Genomic DNA, 23,108 nt, shown 5'->3' with positions numbered 1-23,108 from the left:
CAGTCTTCTGTCCCATACTTTACCTCACACTGAACGAGCAGTCTTCTGTCCCATACCTTACCCCGCACTGACCGAGCAGTCTTCTGTCCCATACCTTACCTCACACTGACCGAGCAGTCTTCTGTCCCATACCTTACTCCACACTGAACGAGCAGTCTTCTGTCCCATACCTTACCTCACACTGACCGAGCAGTCTTCTGTCCCATACCTTACCCCGCACTGACCGAGCAGTCTTCTGTCCCATACCTTACCTCACACTGAACGAGCAGTCTTCTGTCCCATACCTTACTCCACACTGAACGAGCAGTCTTCTGTCCCATACTTTACCTCACACTGAACGAGCAGTCTTCTGTCCCATACCTTACCCCGCACTGACCGAGCAGTCTTCTGACCCATACCTTACCCCGCACTGACCAAGCAGTCTTCTGTCCCATACCTTACCTCACACTGAACGAGCAGTCTTCAGTCCCATACCTTACCCCGCACTGACCGAGCAGTCTTCTGTCCCATACCTTACCTCACACTGAACGAGCAGTCTTCTGTCCCATACCTTACCTCACACTGAACGAGCAGTCTTCTGTCCCATACCTTACTCCACACTGACCGAGCAGTCTTCTGTCCCATACTTTACCTCACACTGAACGAGCAGTCTTCTGTCCCATACCTTACCCCGCACTGACCGAGCAGTCTTCTGACCCATACCTTACCCCGCACTGACCAAGCAGTCTTCTGTCCCATACCTTACCTCACACTGAACGAGCAGTCTTCAGTCCCATACCTTACTCCGCACTGACCGAGCAGTCTTCTGTCCCATACCTTACCCCGCACTGACCGAGCACTCTTCTGTCCCATACCTTACCCCGCACTGACCGAGCAGTGTCCCATACCTTACCCCGCACTGACCCACCAGTCTTCTGTCCCATACCTTACCTCACACTGACCGAGCAGTCTTCTGTCCCATACCTTACCCCGCACTGACCGAGCAGTCCTCCATCCTCATACCTTACACTGCACTGACCGAGCAGTCTTTTGTCCCATACCTTACCCCGCACTGACCGAGCAGTCTTTTGTCCCATACCTTACCCCGCACTGACCGAGCAGTGTCCCATACCTTACCCCGCACTGACCCAGCAGTCTTCTGTCCCATACCTTACCTCACACTGACCGAGCAGTCTTCTGTCCCATACCTTACCCCGCACTGACCGAGCAGTCCTCCATCCTCATACCTTACACTGCACTGACCGAGCAGTCTTCTGTCCCATACCTTACCCCGCACTGACCGAGCAGTCTTTTGTCCCATACCTTACCCCGCACTGACCGAGCAGTCTTCTGTCCCATACCTTACGCCACACTGACCAAACAGTCCTCTATCTTGGCTGTACAGACCCGGCAGTCCTCCATCTTCATACCTTACACTGCATGAACCAGACACCCCTCTGTCTTCAAACCATAAAACACAGACGGAAGTGTCCTCTTGTCATACGTTACACTGCACAGACTGAACAGTGATGCACAGCTGCCCCTTCTTTACCTCATGCACAGAGCTAAAGCTTCTTCCTGCGGATATTGGTTTTGATTCGCTCCTAAAGCCGCTCATGTTACACATATCTCTCCACCTTGTTATTCCCAACACCTTCTTATAATGACGCACTAATAACAGACTCTCCATTCTCATACTCCGCCCATGTACAAAGCACGCAAGGCAAGCAGGGGATGGGCCTGGACACTGGAATGTGGTTTCATTCCAGGCATTGAGTCACAACGAGAGTCCCACACCTTGCAGAGGTATGTCATACCTGACCCACTGAGTCACCGTCTGTGGTGAGCACAGCCTCTAATACGGCAGTGCAGAGCTCCCCAGCGCAGCATAGATCCACCACATCTGCCAGTGAAGACGTCTGCAGGATGAGAGAACATGACTGAGGCACAGCAGCCACAGGTACGTGGAGACAGAAGAGCAGGAGGTACCTGCAGAGTATTTTCTCGTCAGGTGGCCGTGCAGTACCTCCAGCGAGGAGATCTTTCTTATTGGCTTCACACAATAAGTCCTGTTTGTGAAGCAGCGGAATGGCTTCTGGATGGTTGTGAGTTTTTCATCAGTAAGGGGACGGAGGCTGAGCATCAAGTCCCCAGTTCAGGCGGACAACCACAGTGGTGGGCCGGAGATCAATGCCTGCGCAGGGAAGCCAGGGGGCACTTCTTGGCTGATGGAGGAGCCAGCATCAGGTGTGCGTCAGTCACCATTTTAGCGATAAAACCACTACTGCGTGGATAGATGGGGTGTGACGTGCTCCAATGTAGAGGTAAGTCTGGGCTCACACCACGCTATTGCCCCTTGTTTAACATATACGTTGAATTTGTGCGGCACACAAACAACACCATAGAGCACTATGGGGACAATTGCCCGGGACACCCGTCTGAGGCATCCACTTAATGTACTTTTTTATATATTATAACGAAAGAAAAAACCGTGATGTGAACCCAGACTAAGACAACACGTTACCTGCAACCACTCAGGCCACCGACTACATCAATGCTCTGGCAGGACAGCAACGCACACGTCTCATACGTCTCCCATCCTGTCCCACCTAAGGTAACGGCAATCTCTCATGACCAGAAGCTTTTGAATGGAGAAGCACAGCAGGAACTCCAGGTACTGGTCAGTGATCCATCACAGCCCTCGAAACCTCCAGACCGCCAGCAGAAAAGAAGAAACCCTTACAGGTATTTCCTGTCCTGCAGCCAGAGAAGACTGGCCATAATAAGCATTGTGTGCGGGGTCTCCTGCATCGGGATCAAAGCCTTAATCCTGGCTCTGCAGGTAAATACCGTGCTATAGTCTGTCCTCCTCCTACTGATCCCTACACAATGTCCTCTGACAATCAACCCTATGCTCCGTCCTCCTCCTGATCCCTGCACTCTTTCCGCCTCCTCCTACTGATCCCTACACAATGTCCTCCACCTCCTGATCCCTACACAATGTCCTCTGACAATCAACCCTATGCTCCGTCCTCCTCCTGATCCCTGCACTCTTTCCGCCTCCTCCTACTGATCCCTACACAATGTCCTCCACCTCCTGATCCCTACACAATGTCCTCCTCCTCCTGATCCCCACACAATGTCCTCTGGCAATCAACCCTATGCTCCGTCCTCCTGATCCCTACACTCTTTCCGCCGCCTCCTACTGATCCCTACACAATGTCCTCTGACAATCAACCCTATGCTCCGTCTTCCTCCTGATCCCTGCACTCTTTCCGCCTCCTCCTACTGATCCCTACACAATGTCCTCCACCTCCTGATCCCCACACAATGTCCTCTGGCAATCAACCCTATGCTCCGTCCTCCTGATCCCTACACTCTTTCCGCCGCCTCCTACTGATCCCTACACAATGTCCTCTGACAATGAACCTTATGCTCCGTCCTCCTCCTAATGATCCCTACATTCCTCCTACTGATCCCTACACAATGTCCTCTGAAAATGAACCTTATGCTCCGTCCTCCTCTTACCAGTCCCTATACTCTGTCCTCCTCCTGATCCCTACATTCCTCCTACTTATCCCTACAGTGTCCCCAGACAATGAACCCTATGCTCCGTCATCCTCATGATCCCTACACTCTTTCCACCTCCTCCTACTGATCCCTCCCTACACAATGTCCTCTGACAATCAACCCTATACTCTGTTCTCCTACTGATCCCTACACAATGTCCTCTGACAATCAACCCTAAGCTCCGTCCTCCTCCTGATCCCTACACTCTTTACGCCTCCTCCTCCTGATCCCTACACTTTTTACGCCTCCTCCTCCTGATCCCGACACTCTTTACGCCTCCTCCTCCTGATCCCGACACTCTTTCCGCCTCCTCCTCCTGATCCCGACACTCTTTCCTCCTCCTCCTGATCCCTACACTCTTTCCGCCTGCTTCTACTGATCTATACATTCTTTACGCCTACTCCTACTGATCCCTAAACAATATCCTCTGACAATGAACCTTATGCTCTATACTCCTCTTACCAGTCCCTATACTCTTTCCTCCTCCGAATTATCCCTACACTCCTCTAACTGATCCCTACACAGTGTCCTCTGACAATGAACCCTATGCTCCGTCGTCCTCCTGATCCCTACACTCTTTCCGCCTCCTCCTACTGATCCCTACACAATGTCCTCTGATAATGAACCCTATGCTCCGTCCTCCTCCTGATCCCTACACTTTCCGCCTCCTCCTGATCACTACACTCTTTCCGCCTCCTCCTACTGATCCCTACACAATGTCCTCTGACAATCAACCCTATACTCTGTCCTCCTCCTAATGATCCCTACACTCCTCTTACAGATCCCTACACAATGTCCTCTGACAATGAACCTTATGGTCCGTCCCTCTCTTACCAGTCCCTATACTCTGTCCTCCCACTAATGATCCCCACATTCCTACTACTGATCCCTATACAGTGTCCTCTGACAATGAATCCTATGCTCCGTCCTCTTACCAGTCCCTATACTCTGTCCTCCTCCAAATGATCCCTACACTACTCTTACTGATCCCTACACAGTGTCCTCTGACAATGAACCCTATGCTCCGTCCTCCTCATGATCCCTACACTCTTTCCACCTCCTCCTACTGATCCATACACATTATCCTCTGACAATGAGCCCTATCCTCTGTCGTCCTCCTAATGATCCCTACACTCCTCTTACTGATCCCTACACAATGTCCTCTGACAATCAACCCTAAGCTCCGTCCTCCTCCTCCTACTGATCCCTACACAATGTCCTCTGACAATAAACCTTATGGTCCATCCTCCTCTTACCAGTCCCTATACTCTGTCCTCCTCCTACTGATCCCCACACAGTGTCCCCAGACAATGAATCCTATGCTCCATCCTCTTACCAGTCCCTATACTCTGTTCTCCTCCAAATGATCCCTACACTACTCTTACTGATCCCTACATAGTGTCCTCTGACAATGAACCCTATGCTCCCTCCTCCTTCTGATCCCTACACTCTTTCTGCCTCCTTCTCCTGATCCCTACACTTTCCACTACCTCCTCTGACAATGAACCCTATCCACGGTCGTCCTCCTAATGATCCCTACACTCCTCTTACTGATCCCTACACAATGTCCTCTGACAATAAACCTTATGCTCCGTCCTCCTCCTGATCCCTGCACTCTTTCCGCCGTCTCCTACTGATCCCTACAGAATGTCCTCTGACAATGAACCCTATGCTCCGGCCTCCTCCTCCTGATCCCTACACTCTTTCCGCCTCCTCCTACTGATCCATACACTCTTTCCGCCTACTCCTACTGATCCCTACACAATGTCCTCTGACAATGAACCTTATGCTCAGTCCTCCACTTACCAGTCCCTACACTCCTCTAACCGATTCCTACACAGTGTCCTCTGACAATGAATCCTATGCTCCGTCCTCTTACCAGTCCCTATACTTTGTCCTCCTCCAAATGATCCCTACAATCCTCTTACTGATCCCTACACAGTGTCCTCTGACAATGAACCCTATGCTCCGTCCTCCTACTGATCCCTACACAATGTCCTCTGACAATGAACCTTATGCTCCGTCCTCTTACCAGTCCCTATACTCTGTCCTCCTCCAAATGATCCCTACACTCCTTTTACTGATCCCTACATAATGCCCTCTGATAATTAACCCTACGCTCTGTTCTCCTCTTACTGATCCCCCGACAATTATCCCTACTCAGTCCTCCTCCGCCTACCAATTCCTACACCAAGTCGTTGTCCTCCTCCTCCTGATCCCTACACCATGTCGTCCTCCTACTGATCCCTACACTCGGTCGTCGTCCTCCTACTGATGTCTACACTCCATCCTCCTCTAACTGATCCCTACACTCCGTCCACCTCTTACTGATCCCTACACAATGTCCTCTGACAATCAACTTACACTCCGTCCTCCTACTGATCCCTACACCATGTCATCACCCTCCTCCTACTGATCCCTACACCATGTCATCACCCTCCTCCTACTGATCCCTACACTCTTCTGCCCTCCTACTGATACCTCCTCTCTGTCCACCTTGTACTGACCCCTCTGATCTTCTGTTTTGCAGGCAGAGCAGGAATGTGACCAGCAGATGAAGGCCACCCTCTCCCGCCGCTCCCGGAGATTCTCTGTCCTGAGTATCCTGCTATTTGTGGGCGCTCTTGTGTCTCTGCCCTTCCTTCTGGTTCTCATCTCTTACCTGATGACACTGATTGAATGACGTCAGCGGTCTCCATGTAATGTGAAGGGCAAGAAGATTTCCCCCAAAGACTGAACCCCAAACTCTGTCTAAAGTTCCTGTATATAGAGTGTTTTATACTTGTGTATATGATGTGTATTTAATAAAACCTGAGCAGAGACAAAGGCGTCCGCAAAACAATGTCAGGGTCACCAGAGTGCCGAGGAAAGCCAAAAGGTCAAGATGTGAGGGACTGACCAAAGAGCGCCCCCGCCATCCGTCTCCTCTATACATAAGGCCGTCCACAGAGCGTCTCCTCTATACATAAGGCCGAGCACAGAGCGCCCCCGCCATCCGTCTCCTCTATACATAAGGCCGAGCACAGAGCGCCCCCCGCCGTCCACAGAGCACCTCCTCTATACATAAGGCCGAGCACAGAGCGCCCCCCGCCGTCCGTCTCCTCTATACATAAGACCGAGCACAGAGCGCCCCCCGCCGTCCGTCTCCTATATACATAAGGCCGACCACAGAGCGCCCCCCGTCTCCTCTATACATAAGGCCGAGCACAGAGCGCCCCCGCCGTCCGTCTCCTATATACATAAGGCCGAGCACAGAGCGCCCCCGCCGTCCGTCTCCTCTATACATAAGGCCGAGCACAGAGCGCCCCCCGCCGTCCGTCTCCTCTATACATAAGACCGAGCACAGAGCGCCGTTCGTCTCCTCTATACATAAGGCCGAGCACAGAGCGCCCCCCGCCGTCCGTCTCCTCTATACATAAGGCCGAGCACAGAGCGCCCCCCGCCGTCCGTCTCCTCTATACATAAGGCCGAGCACAGAGCGCCCCCCGCCGTCCGTCTCCTCTATACATAATGCGGTCCACAGAGCGCCCCCCGCCGTCCTTCTTCTCTATACATAAGACCAAGAACAGAGCGCCCCCCGCCGTCCGTCTCCTCTATACATAAGACCGTCCACAGAGCGCCTCCTCTATACATAAGACCGAGCACAGAGCGCCCCCCGCCGTCCGTCTCCTCTATACATAAGACCGAGCACAGAGCGCCCCCCGCCGTCCTTCTCCTCTATACATAAGGCTGTCCACAGAGTGCCCCCCGCCATCCGTCTCCTCTAGACATAATGCTGTCCACAGAGCGCCTCCTCTATACATAAGGCCGAGCACAGAGCGCCCCCGCCGTCCGTCTCCTCTATACATAAGGCTGTCCACAGAGTGCCCCCCGCCATCCGTCTCCTCTAGACATAATGCGGTCCACAGAGCGCCCCCCGCCGTCCTTCTTCTCTATACATAAGACCAAGAACAGAGCGCCCCCCGCCGTCCGTCTCCTCTATACATAAGACCGTCCACAGAGCGCCTCCTCTATACATAAGACCGAGCACAGAGCGCCCCCCGCCGTCCGTCTCCTCTATACATAAGACCGAGCACAGAGCGCCCCCCGCCGTCCTTCTCCTCTATACATAAGGCTGTCCACAGAGTGCCCCCCGCCATCCGTCTCCTCTAGACATAATGCTGTCCACAGAGCGCCTCCTCTATACATAAGGCCGAGCACAGAGCGCCCCCCGCCGTCCGTCTCCTCTATACATAAGGCTGTCCACAGAGTGCCCCCCGCCATCCGTCTCCTCTAGACATAATGCTGTCCACAGAGCGCCCCCCGCCGTCCGTCTCCTCTATACATAAGACCGAGCACAGAGCGCCCCCCGCCGTCCGTCTCCTATATACATAAGACCAAGAACAGAGCGCCCCCCGCCATCCGTCTCCTCTATACATAAGACCGAGCACAGAGCGCCCCCCGCCGTCCGTCTCCTCTATACATAAGGCCGAGCACAGAGCGCCCCCCGCCGTCCGTCTCCTCTATACATAAGGCCGAGCACAGAGCGCCCCCCGCCGTCCGTCTCCTCTATACATAAGACCGAGCACAGAGCGCCCCCCGCCGTCCGTCTCCTATATACATAAGGCCGAGCACAGAGCGCCCCCCGCCGTCCGACTCCTATATACATAAGACCGAGCACAGAGCGCCCCCCGCCGTCCGTCTCCTCTATACATAAGGCCGAGCACAGAGCGCCCCCCGCCGTCCGTCTCCTCTATACATAAGGCCGAGCACAGAGCGCCCCCCGCCGTCCGTCTCCTCTATACATAATGCGGTCCACAGAGCGCCCCCCGCCGTCCTTCTTCTCTATACATAAGACCAAGAACAGAGCGCCCCCCGCCGTCCGTCTCCTATATACATAAGACCGAGCACAGAGCGCCCCCCGCCGTCCGTCTCCTCTATACATAAGACCGAGCACAGAGCGCCCCCCGCCGTCCTTCTCCTCTATACATAAGACCGAGCACAGAGCGCCCCCCGCCGTCCGTCTCCTCTATACATAAGACCGAGCACAGAGCGCCCCCCGCCGTCCCTCTCCTCTATACATAAGACCGAGCACAGAGCGCCCCCCGCCGTCCGTCTCCTCTATACATAAGGCCGAGCACAGAGCGCCCCCCGCCGTCCGTCTCCTCTAAACATAAGACCGAGCACAGAGCGCCCCCCGCCGTCCGTCTCCTCTATACATAATGCGGTCCACAGAGCGCCCCCCGCCGTCCTTCTTCTCTATACATAAGGCCGAGCACAGAGCGCCCCCCGCCGTCCGTCTCCTCTATACATAAGACCGAGCACAGAGCGCCCCCCGCCGTCCGTCTCCTCTATACATAAGACCGAGCACAGAGCGCCCCCCGCCGTCCTTCTCCTCTATACATAAGACCGAGCACAGAGCGCCCCCCGCCGTCCGTCTCCTCTATACATAAGGCCGAGCACAGAGCGCCCCCCGCCGTCCGTCTCCTCTAAACATAAGACCGAGCACAGAGCGCCCCCCGCCGTCCGTCTCCTCTATACATAAGACCGAGCACAGAGCGCCCCCCGCCGTCCGTCTCCTCTATACATAAGGCCGAGCACAGAGCGCCCCCCGCCGTCCGTCTCCTCTATACATAAGGCCGAGCACAGAGCGCCCCCCGCCGTCCGTCTCCTCTATACATAAGGCCGAGCACAGAGCGCCCCCCGCCGTCCGTCTCCTCTATACATAAGGCCGAGCACAGAGCGCCCCCCGCCGTCCGTCTCCTCTATACATAAGGCCGAGCACAGAGCGCCCCCCGCCGTCCGTCTCCTATATACATAAGACCGAGCACAGAGCGCCCCCCGCCGTCCGTCTCCTCTAAACATAAGGCCGAGCACAGAGCGCCCCCCGCCGTCCGTCTCCTCTATACATAAGGCCGAGCACAGAGCGCCCCCCGCCGTCCGTCTCCTCTATACATAAGGCCGAGCACAGAGCGCCCCCCGCCGTCCGCCTCCTACATTTATATAGGAAGAAGTATTTACTATTAGTGACAGCTCTCGTCCAATCAGACTCTCCGGGTTTGAACACGTGACCGATCAGCTTATTTTAGAGTTCGCATTTGCCGCGCTGCGATGACGTCATTTCCTTCATGAATATTCATTAAATTTCATAATCACGTGAGAAAGCCCACTGCGGGTCACATGATCTCACAGCAGTTCATTTATTTGCCGACCCGTTGCTTGGTAACAGCCTCTACCATTGGAGGGCGGAGCTGGGGATCCTCACTTCCGGTACTCGCGTTGTGGTGGTGGCGGACGAGTGACCCTCGGACGTTCCCGGTCGCGCTGTGGGTCCGCACTTTCCTTAGCCGCGCCATGACCCGAGACGCAGAACCCCGTGACGAGCTGCCGGACTGGGTGGGGGCCAAAGAGTTCTACCAGAAATACGACCCCAAGGAGATCATCGGCAGGTAGGGGGCGGGTCTCCTGAGCGAGGGCGGGGCTTAACGATTGGCGGCCTCTCTCCCAGGCTTATATGAGGGACGGGGTGGAGTCTCCGCCGGGCCCCAGGAGAAACAGACCGCCATCTGCACCGAGTACCACAAGGAGCAATTACTCCCATCATCCTCCCCCCAAAGTTCGCTCAGTATTTTACAGCCCCCGGTAGTAACGCAGCCCCCCCCCCCCTCCTCCCCAGTAGAGGAGGAGCTATCAGTGGAGGAGGAGCTATAAACTGTGACTGACAGCTATCAGTGGAGGAGGAGCTATCAGTGGAGGAGGAGCTATAAACAGTGACTGACAGCTCTCAGTACAGGAGGAGGAGCTATCAGTGGAGGAGGAGCTATAAACAGTGACTGACAGCTATCAGTACAGGAGGAGGAGCTGTCAGTACAGGAGGAGGGGTTATCAGTGACAGCTATCAGTGGAGGAGGAGCTATCAGTGGAGGAGGAGCTATAAACAGTGACTGACAGCTATCAGTACAGGAGGAGGGGTTATCAGTGACAGCTATCAGTACAGGAGGAGGAGTTATCAGTGACAGCTATCAGTACAGGAGGAGGTGTTATCAGTGAGTGACAGCTATCAGTACAGGAGGAGGAGTTATCAGTGACAGCTATCAGTACAGGAGGAGGAGTTATCAGTGACAGCTATCAGTACAGGAGGAGGTGTTATCAGTGAGTGACAGCTATCAGTACAGGAGGAGGAGTTATCAGTGACAGCTATCAGTACAGGAGGAGGAGTTATCAGTGACAGCCATCAGTACAGGAGGGAGGAGTTATCAGTGACAGCTATCAGTACAGGAGGAGGAGTTATCAGTGACAGCTATCAGTACAGGAGGAGGAGTTATCAGTGACTGACAGCTCTCAGTACAGGGGGAGGAGTTATCAGTGACTGACAGCTATCAGTACAGGAGGAGGAGTTATCAGTGACAGCTATCAGTACAGGAGGAGGGGTTATCAGTGACAGCTATCAGTACAGGAGGAGGAGTTATCAGTGACAGCTATCAGTACAGGAGGAGGGGTTATCAGTGACTGACAGCTATCAGTACAGGAGGAGGAGTTATCAGTGACAGCTATCAGTACAGGGGGAGGAGTTATCAGTGACAGCTATCAGTACAGCAGCTATCAGTACAGGAGGAGGAGTTATCAGTGAGTGACAGCTATCAGTACAGGAGGAGGAGTTATCAGTGACAGCTATCAGTACAGGAGGAGGAGTTATCAGTGACAGCTATCAGTACAGGAGGAGGTGTTATCAGTGACAGCTATCAGTACAGGGGGAGGAGTTATCAGTGACAGCTATCAGTACAGGAGGAGGAGTTATCAGTGACAGCTATCAGTACAGGAGGAGGTGTTATCAGTGACAGCTATCAGTACAGGAGGAGGAGTTATCAGTGACAGCTATCAGTACAGGAGGAGGAGTTATCAGTGACAGCTATCAGTACAGGAGGAGGGGTTATCAGTGACAGCTCTCAGTACAGAAGGAGGAGTTATCAGTGACAGCTATCAGTACAGGAGGAGGGGTTATCAGTGACAGCTATCAGTACAGGAGGAGGAGTTATCAGTGACTGACAGCTATCAGTACAGGAGGAGGAGTTATCAGTGACAGCTATCAGTACAGGAGGAGGAGTTATCAGTGACGGCTATCAGTACAGGAGGAGGAGTTATCAGTGACAGCTATCAGTACAGGAGGAGGGGTTATCAGTGACAGCTATCAGTACAGGAGGAGGGGTTATCAGTGACTGACAGCTATCAGTACAGGAGGAGGTGTTATCAGTGACAGCTATCAGTACAGGAGGAGGAGTTATCAGTGACAGCTATCAGTACAGGAGGAGGAGTTATCAGTGACAGCTATCAGTACAGGAGGAGGAGTTATCAGTGACAGCTATCAGTACAGGAGGAGGGGTTATCAGTGACAGCTATCAGTACAGGAGGAGGAGTTATCAGTGACTGACAGCTATCAGTACAGGAGGAGGAGTTATCAGTGACTGACAGCTATCAGTACAGGAGGAGGAGTTATCAGTGACAGCTATCAGTACAGGAGGAGGAGTTATCAGTGACGGCTATCAGTACAGGAGGAGGAGTTATCAGTGACAGCTATCAGTACAGGAGGAGGGGTTATCAGTGACAGCTATCAGTACAGGAGGAGGGGTTATCAGTGACAGCTATCAGTACAGGAGGAGGAGTTATCAGTGACGGCTATCAGTACAGGAGGAGGAGTTATCAGTGACAGCTATCAGTACAGGAGGAGGAGTTATCAGTGACAGCTATCAGCGGGAGTGCGAGTGATGGGGGGGCTGCATACAAGCCTTATATGGGGGGGTGCGAGTGACGGGGGGGCTGCATACAAGCCTTATATGGGGGGGTGCGAGTGACGGGGGCTGCATACAAGCCTTATATTGGGGGGGGAGTGCGAGTGACGGGGGGCTGCATACAAGCCTTATATTGGGGGGGGGAGTGCGAGTGACGGGGGCTGCATACAAGCCTTATATTGGGGGGGGGGGGGGAGTGTGGGTGACGGGGGCTGCATACGAGCCTTATATTGGGGGGTGCGAGTGATGGGGGGGCTGCATACAAGCCTTATATTGGGGGGGAGTGCGAGTGACGGGGGGGGGCTGCATATGAGCCTTATATTGGGGGGTGCGAGTGATGGGGGGGCTGCATACAAGCCTTATATTGGGGTGGAGTGCGAGTGACGGGGGCTGCATACAAGCCTTATATTTTGGGTGGGAGTGCGAGTGACGGGGGGGTGCATACTAGCCTTATATTGGGGGGAGTGCGAGTGATGGGGGGGCTACATATGAGCCTTATATGGGGGGGTGCGAGTGACGGGGGAGCTGTATACGAGCCTTATATGGGGGGGTGCGAGTGATGGGGGGTCTGCATACGAGCCTTATATTGTGGGGAGTGCGAGTGATGGGGGCTACATATGAGCCTTATATGGGGGGGTGCGAGTGATGGGGGCTACATATGAGCCTTATATGGGGGGGTGCGAGTGACGGGGAGCTGTATACGAGCCTTATATGGGGGGGTGCGAGTGACGGGGGAACTGTATACGAGCCTTATATGGGGGGGTGCGAGTGATGGGGGCTACATATGAGCCTTATATGGGGGGGTGCGAGTGATGGGGGCTACATATGAGCCTTATATGGGGGGGTGCGAGTGACGGGGAGCTGTATACGAGCCTTTTATTGGGGGGTGCAAGTGATGGGGGCTACATATGAGCCTTATATTGGGGGGAGTGCGAGTGATGGGGGGGCTACATATGAGCCTTATATGGGGGGGTGCGAGTGACGGGGAGCTGTATACGAGCCTTATATGGGGGGGGTGCGAGTGATGGGGGGGCTGTATACGAGCCTTATATGGGGGGGTGCGAGTGACGGGGGAACTGTATACGAGCCTTATATTGGGGGGAGTGCGAGTGATGGGGGGGCTACATATGAGCCTTATATGGGGGGGTGCGAGTGACGGGGGGGCTGTATACGAGCTTTATATGGGGGGGTGCGAGTGACGGGGAGCTGTATACGAGCCTTATATGGGGGGGTGCGAGTGACGGGGGAACTGTATATGAGCCTTATATTGGGGGGAGTGCGAGTGACGGGGGCTGTATACGAGCCTTATATTGGGGGGTGCAAGTGATGGGGGCTACATATGAGCCTTATATTGGGGGGAGTGCGAGTGATGGGGGGGCTACATATGAGCCTTATATGGGGGGGTGCGAGTGACGGGGGAACTGTATACGAGCCTTATATGGGGGGGTGTGAGTGACGGGGAGCTGTATACGAGCCTTATATGGGGGGGTGCGAGTGATGGGGGGGCTGTATACGAGCCTTATATTGGGGGGAGTGTGAGTGATGGGGGGGCTACATATGAGCCTTATATGGGGGGGTGCGAGTGACGGGGGGGCTGTATACGAGCCTTATATGGGGGGGTGCGAGTGATGGGGGCTACATATGAGCCTTATATGGGGGGGTGCGAGTGATGGGGGCTACATATGAGCCTTATATGGGGGGGTGCGAGTGACGGGGGCTACATATGAGCCTTATATGGGGGGGTGCGAGTGATGGGGGCTACATATGAGCCTTATATGGGGGGGTGCGAGTGACGGGGAGCTGTATACGAGCCTTATATGGGGGGGTGCGAGTGACGGGGGAACTGTATACGAGCCTTATATGGGGGGGTGCGAGTGATGGGGGCTACATATGAGCCTTATATGGGGGGGTGCGAGTGATGGGGGCTACATATGAGCCTTATATGGGGGGGTGCGAGTGACGGGGAGCTGTATACGAGCCTTATATGGGGGGGTGCGAGTGACGGGGGAACTGTATACGAGCCTTATATTGGGGGGAGTGCGAGTGATGGGGGGGCTACATATGAGCCTGTGATGGGGGGGCTACATATGAGCCTTATATGGGGGGGTGCGAGTGACGGGGGGGCTGTATACGAGCCTTATATGGGGGGGTGCGAGTGACGGGGAGCTGTATACGAGCCTTATATGGGGGGGTGCGAGTGATGGGGGCTACATATGAGCCTTATATGGGGGGGTGCGAGTGATGGGGGCTACATATGAGCCTTATATGGGGGGGAGTGAGTGATGGGGGCTACATATGAGCCTTATATGGGGGGGTGCGAGTGACGGGGGAACTGTATACGAGCCTTATATTGGGGGGGTGCGAGTGATGGGGAGCTGTATACGAGCCTTATATGGGGGGGTGCGAGTGATGGGGGCTACATATGAGCCTTATATGGGGGGGTGCGAGTGATGGGGGGGCTACATATGAGCCTTATATGGGGGGGTGCGAGTGACGGGGAGCTGTATACGAGCCTTATATGGGGGGGTGCGAGTGATGGGGGCTACATATGAGCCTTATATGGGGGGGTGCGAGTGACGGGGGAACTGTATATGAGCCTTATATGGGGGGGTGCGAGTGACGGGGGCTGCATACCAGCCTTATATGGGGGGGGCTACATATGAGCCTTATATGGGGGGGTGCGAGTGATGGGGGCTACATATGAGCCTTATATTGGGGGGTGCGAGTGACGGGGAGCTGTATACGAGCCTTATATGGGGGGGTGTGAGTGACGGGGGAGCTGTATACGAGCCTTATATGGGGGGGTGCGAGTGACGGGGAGCTGTATACGAGCCTTATATGGGGGGGTGCGAGTGACGGGGAGCTGTATACGAGCCTTATATGGGGGGGTGTGAGTGATGGGGGGGCTACATATGAGCCTTATATTGGGGGGAGTGCGAGTGACGGGGAACTGTATACGAGCCTTATATTGGGGGGAGTGTGAGTGATGGGGGGGCTACATATGAGCCTTATATGGAGGGGTGCGAGTGATGGGGGAGCTGTATACGAGCCTTATATGGGGGGTTGCGAGTGACGGGGAGCTGTATACGAGCCTTTTATGGGGGGGTGCGAGTGACGGGGAACTGTATACGAGCCTTATATGGGGGGGTGCGAGTGATGGGGGGGCTACATATGAGCCTTATATGGGGGGGTGCGAGTGATGGGGGGGCTACATATGAGCCTTATATGGGGGGGTGTGAGTGATGGGGGGTCTGCATACGAGCCTTATATTGGGGGGTGCGAGTGATGGGGGGGCTACATATGAGCCTTATATGGGGGGGTGCGAGTGACGGGGAGCTGTATACGAGCCTTATATGGGGGGGTGCGAGTGATGGGGAGCTGTATTCGAGCCTTATATGGGGGGGTGCGAGTGATGGGGAGCTGTATACGAGCCTTATATGGGGGGGTGCGAGTGATGGGGGGGGCTACATATGAGCCTTATATTGGGGGGAGTGCGAGTGACGGGGAGCTGTATACGAGCCTTATATTGGGGGGAGTGTGAGTGATGGGGGGGCTACATATGAGCCTTATATGGAGGGGTGCGAGTGATGGGGGAGCTGTATACGAGCCTTATATGGGGGGTTGCGAGTGACTGGGAGCTGTATACGAGCCTTTTATGGGGGGGTGCGAGTGACGGGGAACTGTATACGAGCCTTATATGGGGGGGTGCGAGTGATGGGGGGGCTACATATGAGCCTTATATGGGGGGGTGCGAGTGATGGGGGGGCTACATATGAGCCTTATATGGGGGGGTGTGAGTGATGGGGGGTCTGCATACGAGCCTTATATTGGGGGGTGCGAGTGATGGGGGGGCTACATATGAGCCTTATATGGGGGGGTGCGAGTGACGGGGAGCTGTATACGAGCCTTATATGGGGGGGTGCGAGTGATGGGGAGCTGTATTCGAGCCTTATATGGGGGGGTGCGAGTGACGGGGAGCTGTATACGAGCCTTATATGGGGGGGTGCGAGTGATGGGGGGGCTGTATACGAGCCTTATATGGGGGGGTGCGAGTGATGGGGGGTCTGCATACGAGCCTTATATGGGGGGGTGCGAGTGATGGGGGGGCTGTATACGAGCCTTATATGGGGGGGTGCGAGTGACGGGGAGCTGTATACGAGCCTTATATGGGGGGGGTGCGAGTGACGGGGAGCTGTATACGAGCCTTATATGGGGGGGTGCGAGTGACGGGGGAGCTGTATACGAGCCTTATATGGGGGGGTGCGAGTGATGGGGGGGGCTACATATGAGCCTTATATTGGGGGGAGTGCGAGTGACGGGGGGGGCTGTATACGAGCCTTATATGGGGGGGTGCGAGTGATGGGGGGGGGCTACATATGAGCCTTATATTGGGGGGAGTGCGAGTGACGGGGGAGCTGTATATGAGCCTTATATGGGGGGGTGGGAGTGACGGGGGGCTGTATACGAGCCTTATATGGGGGGGTGCGAGTGATGGGGGCTACATATGAGCCTTATATGGGGGGGTGCGAGTGACGAGGAGCTGTATATGAGCCTTATATGGGGGGGTGCGAGTGACGGGGAGCTGTATATGAGCCTTATATGGGGGGGGGGTGCGAGTGATGGGGGGGCTGTATACAAGCCTTATATGGGGGGGTGCGAGTGACGGGGGGTCTGCATACGAGCCTTATATGGGGGGGTGCGAGTGATGGGGGGGGCTACATATGAGCCTTATATGGGGGGGTGTGAGTGATGGGGGGTCTGCATACGAGCCTTATATGGGGGGGTGCGAGTGATGGGGGCTACATATGAGCCTTATATGGGGGGGTGCGAGTGACGGGGGGGCTGTATACGAGCCTTATATGGGGGGGTGCGAGTGATGGGGGGGCTACATATGAGCCTTATATGGGGGGGGTGCGAGTGATGGGGGGGCTACATATGAGCCTTATATGGGGGGGTGCGAGTGATGGGGGCTACATATGAGCCTTATATGGGGGGGTGCGAGTGACGGGGGGGCTACATATGAGCCTTTTGATGGGGGGGCTACATATGAGCCTTATATGGGGGGGTGCGAGTGACGGGGGGGCTGTATACGAGCCTTATATGGGGGGGTGCGAGTGATGGGGGGGCTACATATGAGCCTTATATGGGGGGGTGCGAGTGACGGGGGGCTGTATACGAGCCTTATATTGGGGGGTGCGAGTGATGGGGGGGCTACATATGAGCCTTATATGGGGGGGCTACATATGAGCCTTATATGGGGGGGTGCGAGTGACGGGGGGGCTGTATACGAGCCTTATATGGGGGGGTGCGAGTGATGGGGGGGCTACATATGAGCCTTATATGGGGGGGTGCGAGTGATGGGGAGCTGTATATGAGCCTTATATTGGGGGGAGTGCGAGTGATGGGGGGGCTACATATGAGCCTTATATGGGGGGGTGCGAGTGATGGGGGGGCTACATATGAGCCTTATATGGGGGGGAGTGAGTGACGGGGGGGCTGTATACGAGCCTTATATTGGGGGGTGCGAGTGATGGGGGGGCTACATATGAGCCTTATATGGGGGGGGTGCGAGTGATGGGGGGGCTACATATGAGCCTTATATGGGGGGGGTGCGAGTGATGGGGGGTCTGTATATGAGCCTTATATGGGGGGGTGCGAGTGACGGGGAGCTGTATATGAGCCTTATATGGGGGGGTGCGAGTGACGGGGGAGCTGTATACGAGCCTTATATGGGGGGGTGCGAGTGATGGGGGGGCTGTATACGAGCCTTATATGGGGGGGTGCGAGTGATGGGGGGTCTGCATACGAGCCTTATATGGGGGGGTGCGAGTGATGGGGGGGCTGTATACGAGCCTTATATGGGGGGGTGCGAGTGACGGGGAGCTGTATACGAGCCTTATATGGGGGGGGTGCGAGTGACGGGGAGCTGTATACGAGCCTTATATGGGGGGGTGCGAGTGACGGGGGAGCTGTATACGAGCCTTATATGGGGGGGGGTGAGTGATGGGGGGGGCTACATATGAGCCTTATATTGGGGGGAGTGCGAGTGACGGGGGGGGCTGTATACGAGCCTTATATGGGGGGGTGTGAGTGATGGGGGGGGCTACATATGAGCCTTATATTGGGGGGAGTGCGAGTGACGGGGGAGCTGTATATGAGCCTTATATGGGGGGGTGCGAGTGACGGGGAGCTGTATACGAGCCTTATATGGGGGGGTGCGAGTGATGGGGGCTACATATGAGCCTTATATGGGGGGGTGCGAGTGACGAGGAGCTGTATATGAGCCTTATATGGGGGGGTGCGAGTGACGGGGAGCTGTATACGAGCCTTATATGGGGGGGTGCGAGTGATGGGGGGGCTGTATACAAGCCTTATATGGGGGGGTGCGAGTGACGGGGGGTCTGCATACGAGCCTTATATGGGGGGGTGCGAGTGATGGGGGGGGCTACATATGAGCCTTATATGGGGGGGTGTGAGTGATGGGGGGTCTGCATACGAGCCTTATATTGGGGGGTGCGAGTGATGGGGGGGCTACATATGAGCCTTATATGGGGGGGTGCGAGTGATGGGGGCTACATATGAGCCTTATATGGGGGGGTGCGAGTGACGGGGGGGCTGTATACGAGCCTTATATGGGGGGGTGCGAGTGATGGGGGGGCTACATATGAGCCTTATATGGGGGGGGTGCGAGTGATGGGGGGGCTACATATGAGCCTTATATGGGGGGGTGCGAGTGATGGGGGGCTACATATGAGCCTTATATGGGGGGGTGCGAGTGACGGGGGGGCTACATATGAGCCTTTTGATGGGGGGGCTACATATGAGCCTTATATGGGGGGGTGCGAGTGACGGGGGGGGCTGTATACGAGCCTTATATGGGGGGGTGCGAGTGATGGGGGGGCTACATATGAGCCTTATAGGGGGGGGGGCGGGTGACGGGGGGCTGTATACGAGCCTTATATTGGGGGGTGCGAGTGATGGGGGGGCTACATATGAGCCTTATATGGGGGGGCTACATATGAGCCTTATATGGGGGGGTGCGAGTGACGGGGGGGGCTGTATACGAGCCTTATATGGGGGGGTGCGAGTGATGGGGGGGCTACATATGAGCCTTTTATTGGGGGGTGCGAGTGATGGGGGGCTACATATGAGCCTTATATGGGGGGGTGCGAGTGATGGGGAGCTGTATATGAGCCTTATATTGGGGGGAGTGCGAGTGATGGGGGGGCTACATATGAGCCTTATATGGGGGGGTGCGAGTGATGGGGGGGCTACATATGAGCCTTATATGGGGGGGAGTGAGTGACGGGGGGGCTGTATACGAGCCTTATATTGGGGGGTGCGAGTGATGGGGGGGCTACATATGAGCCTTATATGGGGGGGTGCGAGTGATGGGGGGTCTGTATATGAGCCTTATATGGGGGGGTGCGAGTGATGGGGGGTCTGTATATGAGCCTTATATGGGGGGGGGGCGAGTGATGGGGGGGGCTACATATGAGCCTTATATGGGGGGGTGCGAGTGATGGGGGCTACATATGAGCCTTATATGGGGGGAGTGAGTGACGGGGAGCTGTATACGAGCCTTATATTGGGGGGTGCGAGTGATGGGGGGGCTACATATGAGCCTTATATGGGGGGGTGCGAGTGATGGGGGCTACATATGAGCCTTATATGGGGGGGTGCGAGTGATGGGGGGGCTACATATGAGCCTTATATGGGGGGGTGCGAGTGATGGGGGCTACATATGAGCCTTATATGGGGGGGGGCGAGTGATGGGGGCTACATATGAGCCTTATATGGGGGGGTGCGAGTGATGGGGGCTACATATGAGCCTTATATGGGGGGAGTGCGAATGACGGGGGGGCTACATATGAGCCTTATATGGGGGGGTGCGAGTGACGGGGAGCTGTATACGAGCCTTATATTGGGGGGTGCGAGTGACGGGGGGCTACATATGAGCCTTATATGGGGGGGTGCGAGTGACGGGGGAGCTGTATACGAGCCTTATATGGGGGGGTGCGAGTGATGGGGGGGCTGTATACGAGCCTTATATGGGGGGGTTGGAGTGATGGGGGGGCTACATATGAGCCTTATATTGGGGGGTGCGAGTGATGGGGGCTACATATGAGCCTTATATGGGGGGGTGCGAGTGACGGGGGAGCTGTATACGAGCCTTATATGGGGGGGTGCGAGTGATGGGGGCTACATATGAGCCTTATATGGGGGGGTGCGAGTGACGGGGAGCTGTATACGAGCCTTATATGGGGGGGTGCGAGTGATGGGGGGGCTACATATGAGCCTTATATGGGGGGGGGCGAGTGATGGGGGCTACATATGAGCCTTATATGGGGGGGTGCGAGTGACGGGGGAACTGTATACGAGCCTTATATTGGGGGGGTGCGAGTGATGGGGGGGCTACATATGAGCCTTATATGGGGGGGTGCGAGTGACGGGGGGGCTGTATACGAGCCTTATATGGGGGGGTGCGAGTGACGGGGGGCTACATATGAGCCTTATATGGGGGGGTGCGAGTGACGGGGGAGCTGTATACGAGCCTTATATGGGGGGGGGCGAGTGATGGGGGGGCTGTATACGAGCCTTATATGGGGGGGTTGGAGTGATGGGGGGGCTGTATACGAGCCTTATATGGGGGGGTGCGAGTGATGGGGGGGCTGTATACGAGCCTTATATGGGGGGGTTGGAGTGATGGGGAGCTGTATACGAGCCTTATATGGGGGGGTGCGAGTGATGGGGGGGCTACATATGAGCCTTATATGGGGGGGTGCGAGTGATGGGGGGGCTACATATGAGCCTTATATGGGGGGGTGCGAGTGACGGGGAGCTGTATACGAGCCTTATATTGGGGGGGTGCGAGTGATGGGGAGCTGTATACGAGCCTTATATGGGGGGGTGCGAGTGATGGGGGGGCTACATATGAGCCTTATATGGGGGGGTGCGAGTGATGGGGGGGCTACATATGAGCCTTATATGGGGGGGTGCGAGTGATGGGGGGGCTACATATGAGCCTTATATGGGGGGAGTGAGTGACGGGGAGCTGTATACGAGCCTTATATTGGGGGGTGCGAGTGATGGGGGGGCTACATATGAGCCTTATATGGGGGGGTGCGAGTGATGGGGGCTACATATGAGCCTTATATGGGGGGGTGCGAGTGATGGGGGCTACATATGAGCCTTATATGGGGGGGTGCGAGTGATGGGGGCTACATATGAGCCTTATATGGGGGGAGTGCGAATGACGGGGGGGCTACATATGAGCCTTATATGGGGGGGTGCGAGTGACGGGGGGGCTGTATACGAGCCTTATATTGGGGGGTGCGAGTGACGGGGGGCTACATATGAGCCTTATATGGGGGGGTGCGAGTGACGGGGAGCTGTATACGAGCCTTATATGGGGGGGTGCGAGTGATGGGGAGCTGTATTCGAGCCTTATATGGGGGGGTGCGAGTGACGGGGAGCTGTATACGAGCCTTATATGGGGGGGTGCGAGTGATGGGGGGGCTGTATACGAGCCTTATATGGGGGGGTGCGAGTGATGGGGGGTCTGCATACGAGCCTTATATGGGGGGGTGCGAGTGATGGGGGGGCTGTATACGAGCCTTATATGGGGGGGTGCGAGTGACGGGGAGCTGTATACGAGCCTTATATGGGGGGGGTGCGAGTGACGGGGAGCTGTATACGAGCCTTATATGGGGGGGTGCGAGTGATGGGGGAGCTGTATACGAGCCTTATATGGGGGGGTGTGAGTGATGGGGGGGGCTACATATGAGCCTTATATTGGGGGGGGTGCGAGTGACGGGGGGGGCTGTATACGAGCCTTATATGGGGGGGTGTGAGGGATGGGGGGGGCTACATATGAGCCTTATATTGGGGGGAGTGCGAGTGACGGGGGAGCTGTATATGAGCCTTATATGGGGGGGTGCGAGTGACGGGGAGCTGTATACGAGCCTTATATGGGGGGGGGCGAGTGATGGGGGCTACATATGAGCCTTATATGGGGGGGTGCGAGTGACGAGGAGCTGTATATGAGCCTTATATGGGGGGGTGCGAGTGACGGGGAGCTGTATACGAGCCTTATATGGGGGGGTGCGAGTGATGGGGGGGCTGTATACAAGCCTTATATGGGGGGGTGCGAGTGACGGGGGGTCTGCATACGAGCCTTATATGGGGGGGTGCGAGTGATGGGGGGGGCTACATATGAGCCTTATATGGGGGGGTGTGAGTGATGGGGGGGCTGCATACGAGCCTTATATTGGGGGGTGCGAGTGATGGGGGGGCTACATATGAGCCTTATATGGGGGGGTGCGAGTGATGGGGGCTACATATGAGCCTTATATGGGGGGGTGCGAGTGACGGGGGGGCTGTATACGAGCCTTATATGGGGGGGTGCGAGTGACGGGGGGGCTGTATATGAGCCTTATATGGGGGGGGGCGAGTGATGGGGGGGCTACATATGAGCCTTATATGGGGGGGTGCGAGGGATGGGGGCTACATATGAGCCTTATATGGGGGGGTGCGAGTGACGGGGGGGCTACATATGAGCCTTTTGATGGGGGGGCTACATATGAGCCTTATATGGGGGGGTGCGAGTGACGGGGGGGCTGTATACGAGCCTTATATGGGGGGGTGCGAGTGATGGGGGGGCTACATATGAGCCTTATATGGGGGGGTGCGAGTGACGGGGGGCTGTATACGAGCCTTATATTGGGGGGTGCGAGTGATGGGGGGGCTACATATGAGCCTTATATGGGGGGCTACATATGAGCCTTATATGGG

The 23,108-nt window shown here is 55.8% G+C and overlaps 3 protein-coding genes across 3 annotated transcripts in view; 2 read left to right on the top strand and 1 right to left on the bottom strand.

Annotated features, from left to right (window-relative positions):
* LOC121008516 (TBC1 domain family member 10B-like) overlaps nucleotides 1–23,108 on the bottom strand; it is a 959,042-nt gene that overhangs the window by 571,681 nt on the left and 364,253 nt on the right. The gene's annotated exons all lie outside the window — the stretch shown is intronic.
* On the top strand, nucleotides 933–6,369 carry TMEM265 (transmembrane protein 265). The gene is made up of 3 exons (XM_040441149.1): nucleotides 933–1,939; nucleotides 2,594–2,821; nucleotides 6,080–6,369. The coding sequence occupies exons 1-3, from the start codon at nucleotides 1,916–1,918 to the stop codon at nucleotides 6,230–6,232; spliced, it is 405 nt and encodes a 134-aa protein (XP_040297083.1). The 5' UTR covers nucleotides 933–1,915; the 3' UTR covers nucleotides 6,233–6,369.
* Nucleotides 9,780–23,108, top strand: part of PHKG2 (phosphorylase kinase catalytic subunit gamma 2) — a 33,210-nt gene continuing 19,881 nt past the window's right edge. The window contains exon 1 of the mRNA XM_040441142.1: nucleotides 9,780–9,977. Coding sequence (XP_040297076.1) covers nucleotides 9,883–9,977 — 95 coding nt within the window. The 5' untranslated portion in view covers nucleotides 9,780–9,882. The remainder of the gene's footprint in view (nucleotides 9,978–23,108) is intronic.

This window comes from Bufo bufo, chromosome 7 (assembly GCF_905171765.1).
Source record: "Bufo bufo chromosome 7, aBufBuf1.1, whole genome shotgun sequence".
Taxonomy (NCBI): Eukaryota; Metazoa; Chordata; class Amphibia; order Anura; family Bufonidae; genus Bufo; species Bufo bufo.
The sequence above is the reverse complement of the archived record's forward strand: the minus strand, read 5'-3'. Positions and strand labels throughout refer to the sequence as shown.

Bases quoted from the DNA above. Each gene is read 5' to 3' on its own strand.
- TMEM265 (XM_040441149.1), top strand. From the start codon at position 1,916: ATGACTGAGGCACAGCAGCCACAG. The intron at 1,940-2,593 runs GTACGTGGAGAC...GTCCCACCTAAG, and splicing joins CTGAGGCACAGCAGCCACAG to GTAACGGCAATCTCTCATGA. The intron at 2,822-6,079 runs GTAAATACCGTG...TCTGTTTTGCAG, and splicing joins CCTTAATCCTGGCTCTGCAG to GCAGAGCAGGAATGTGACCA.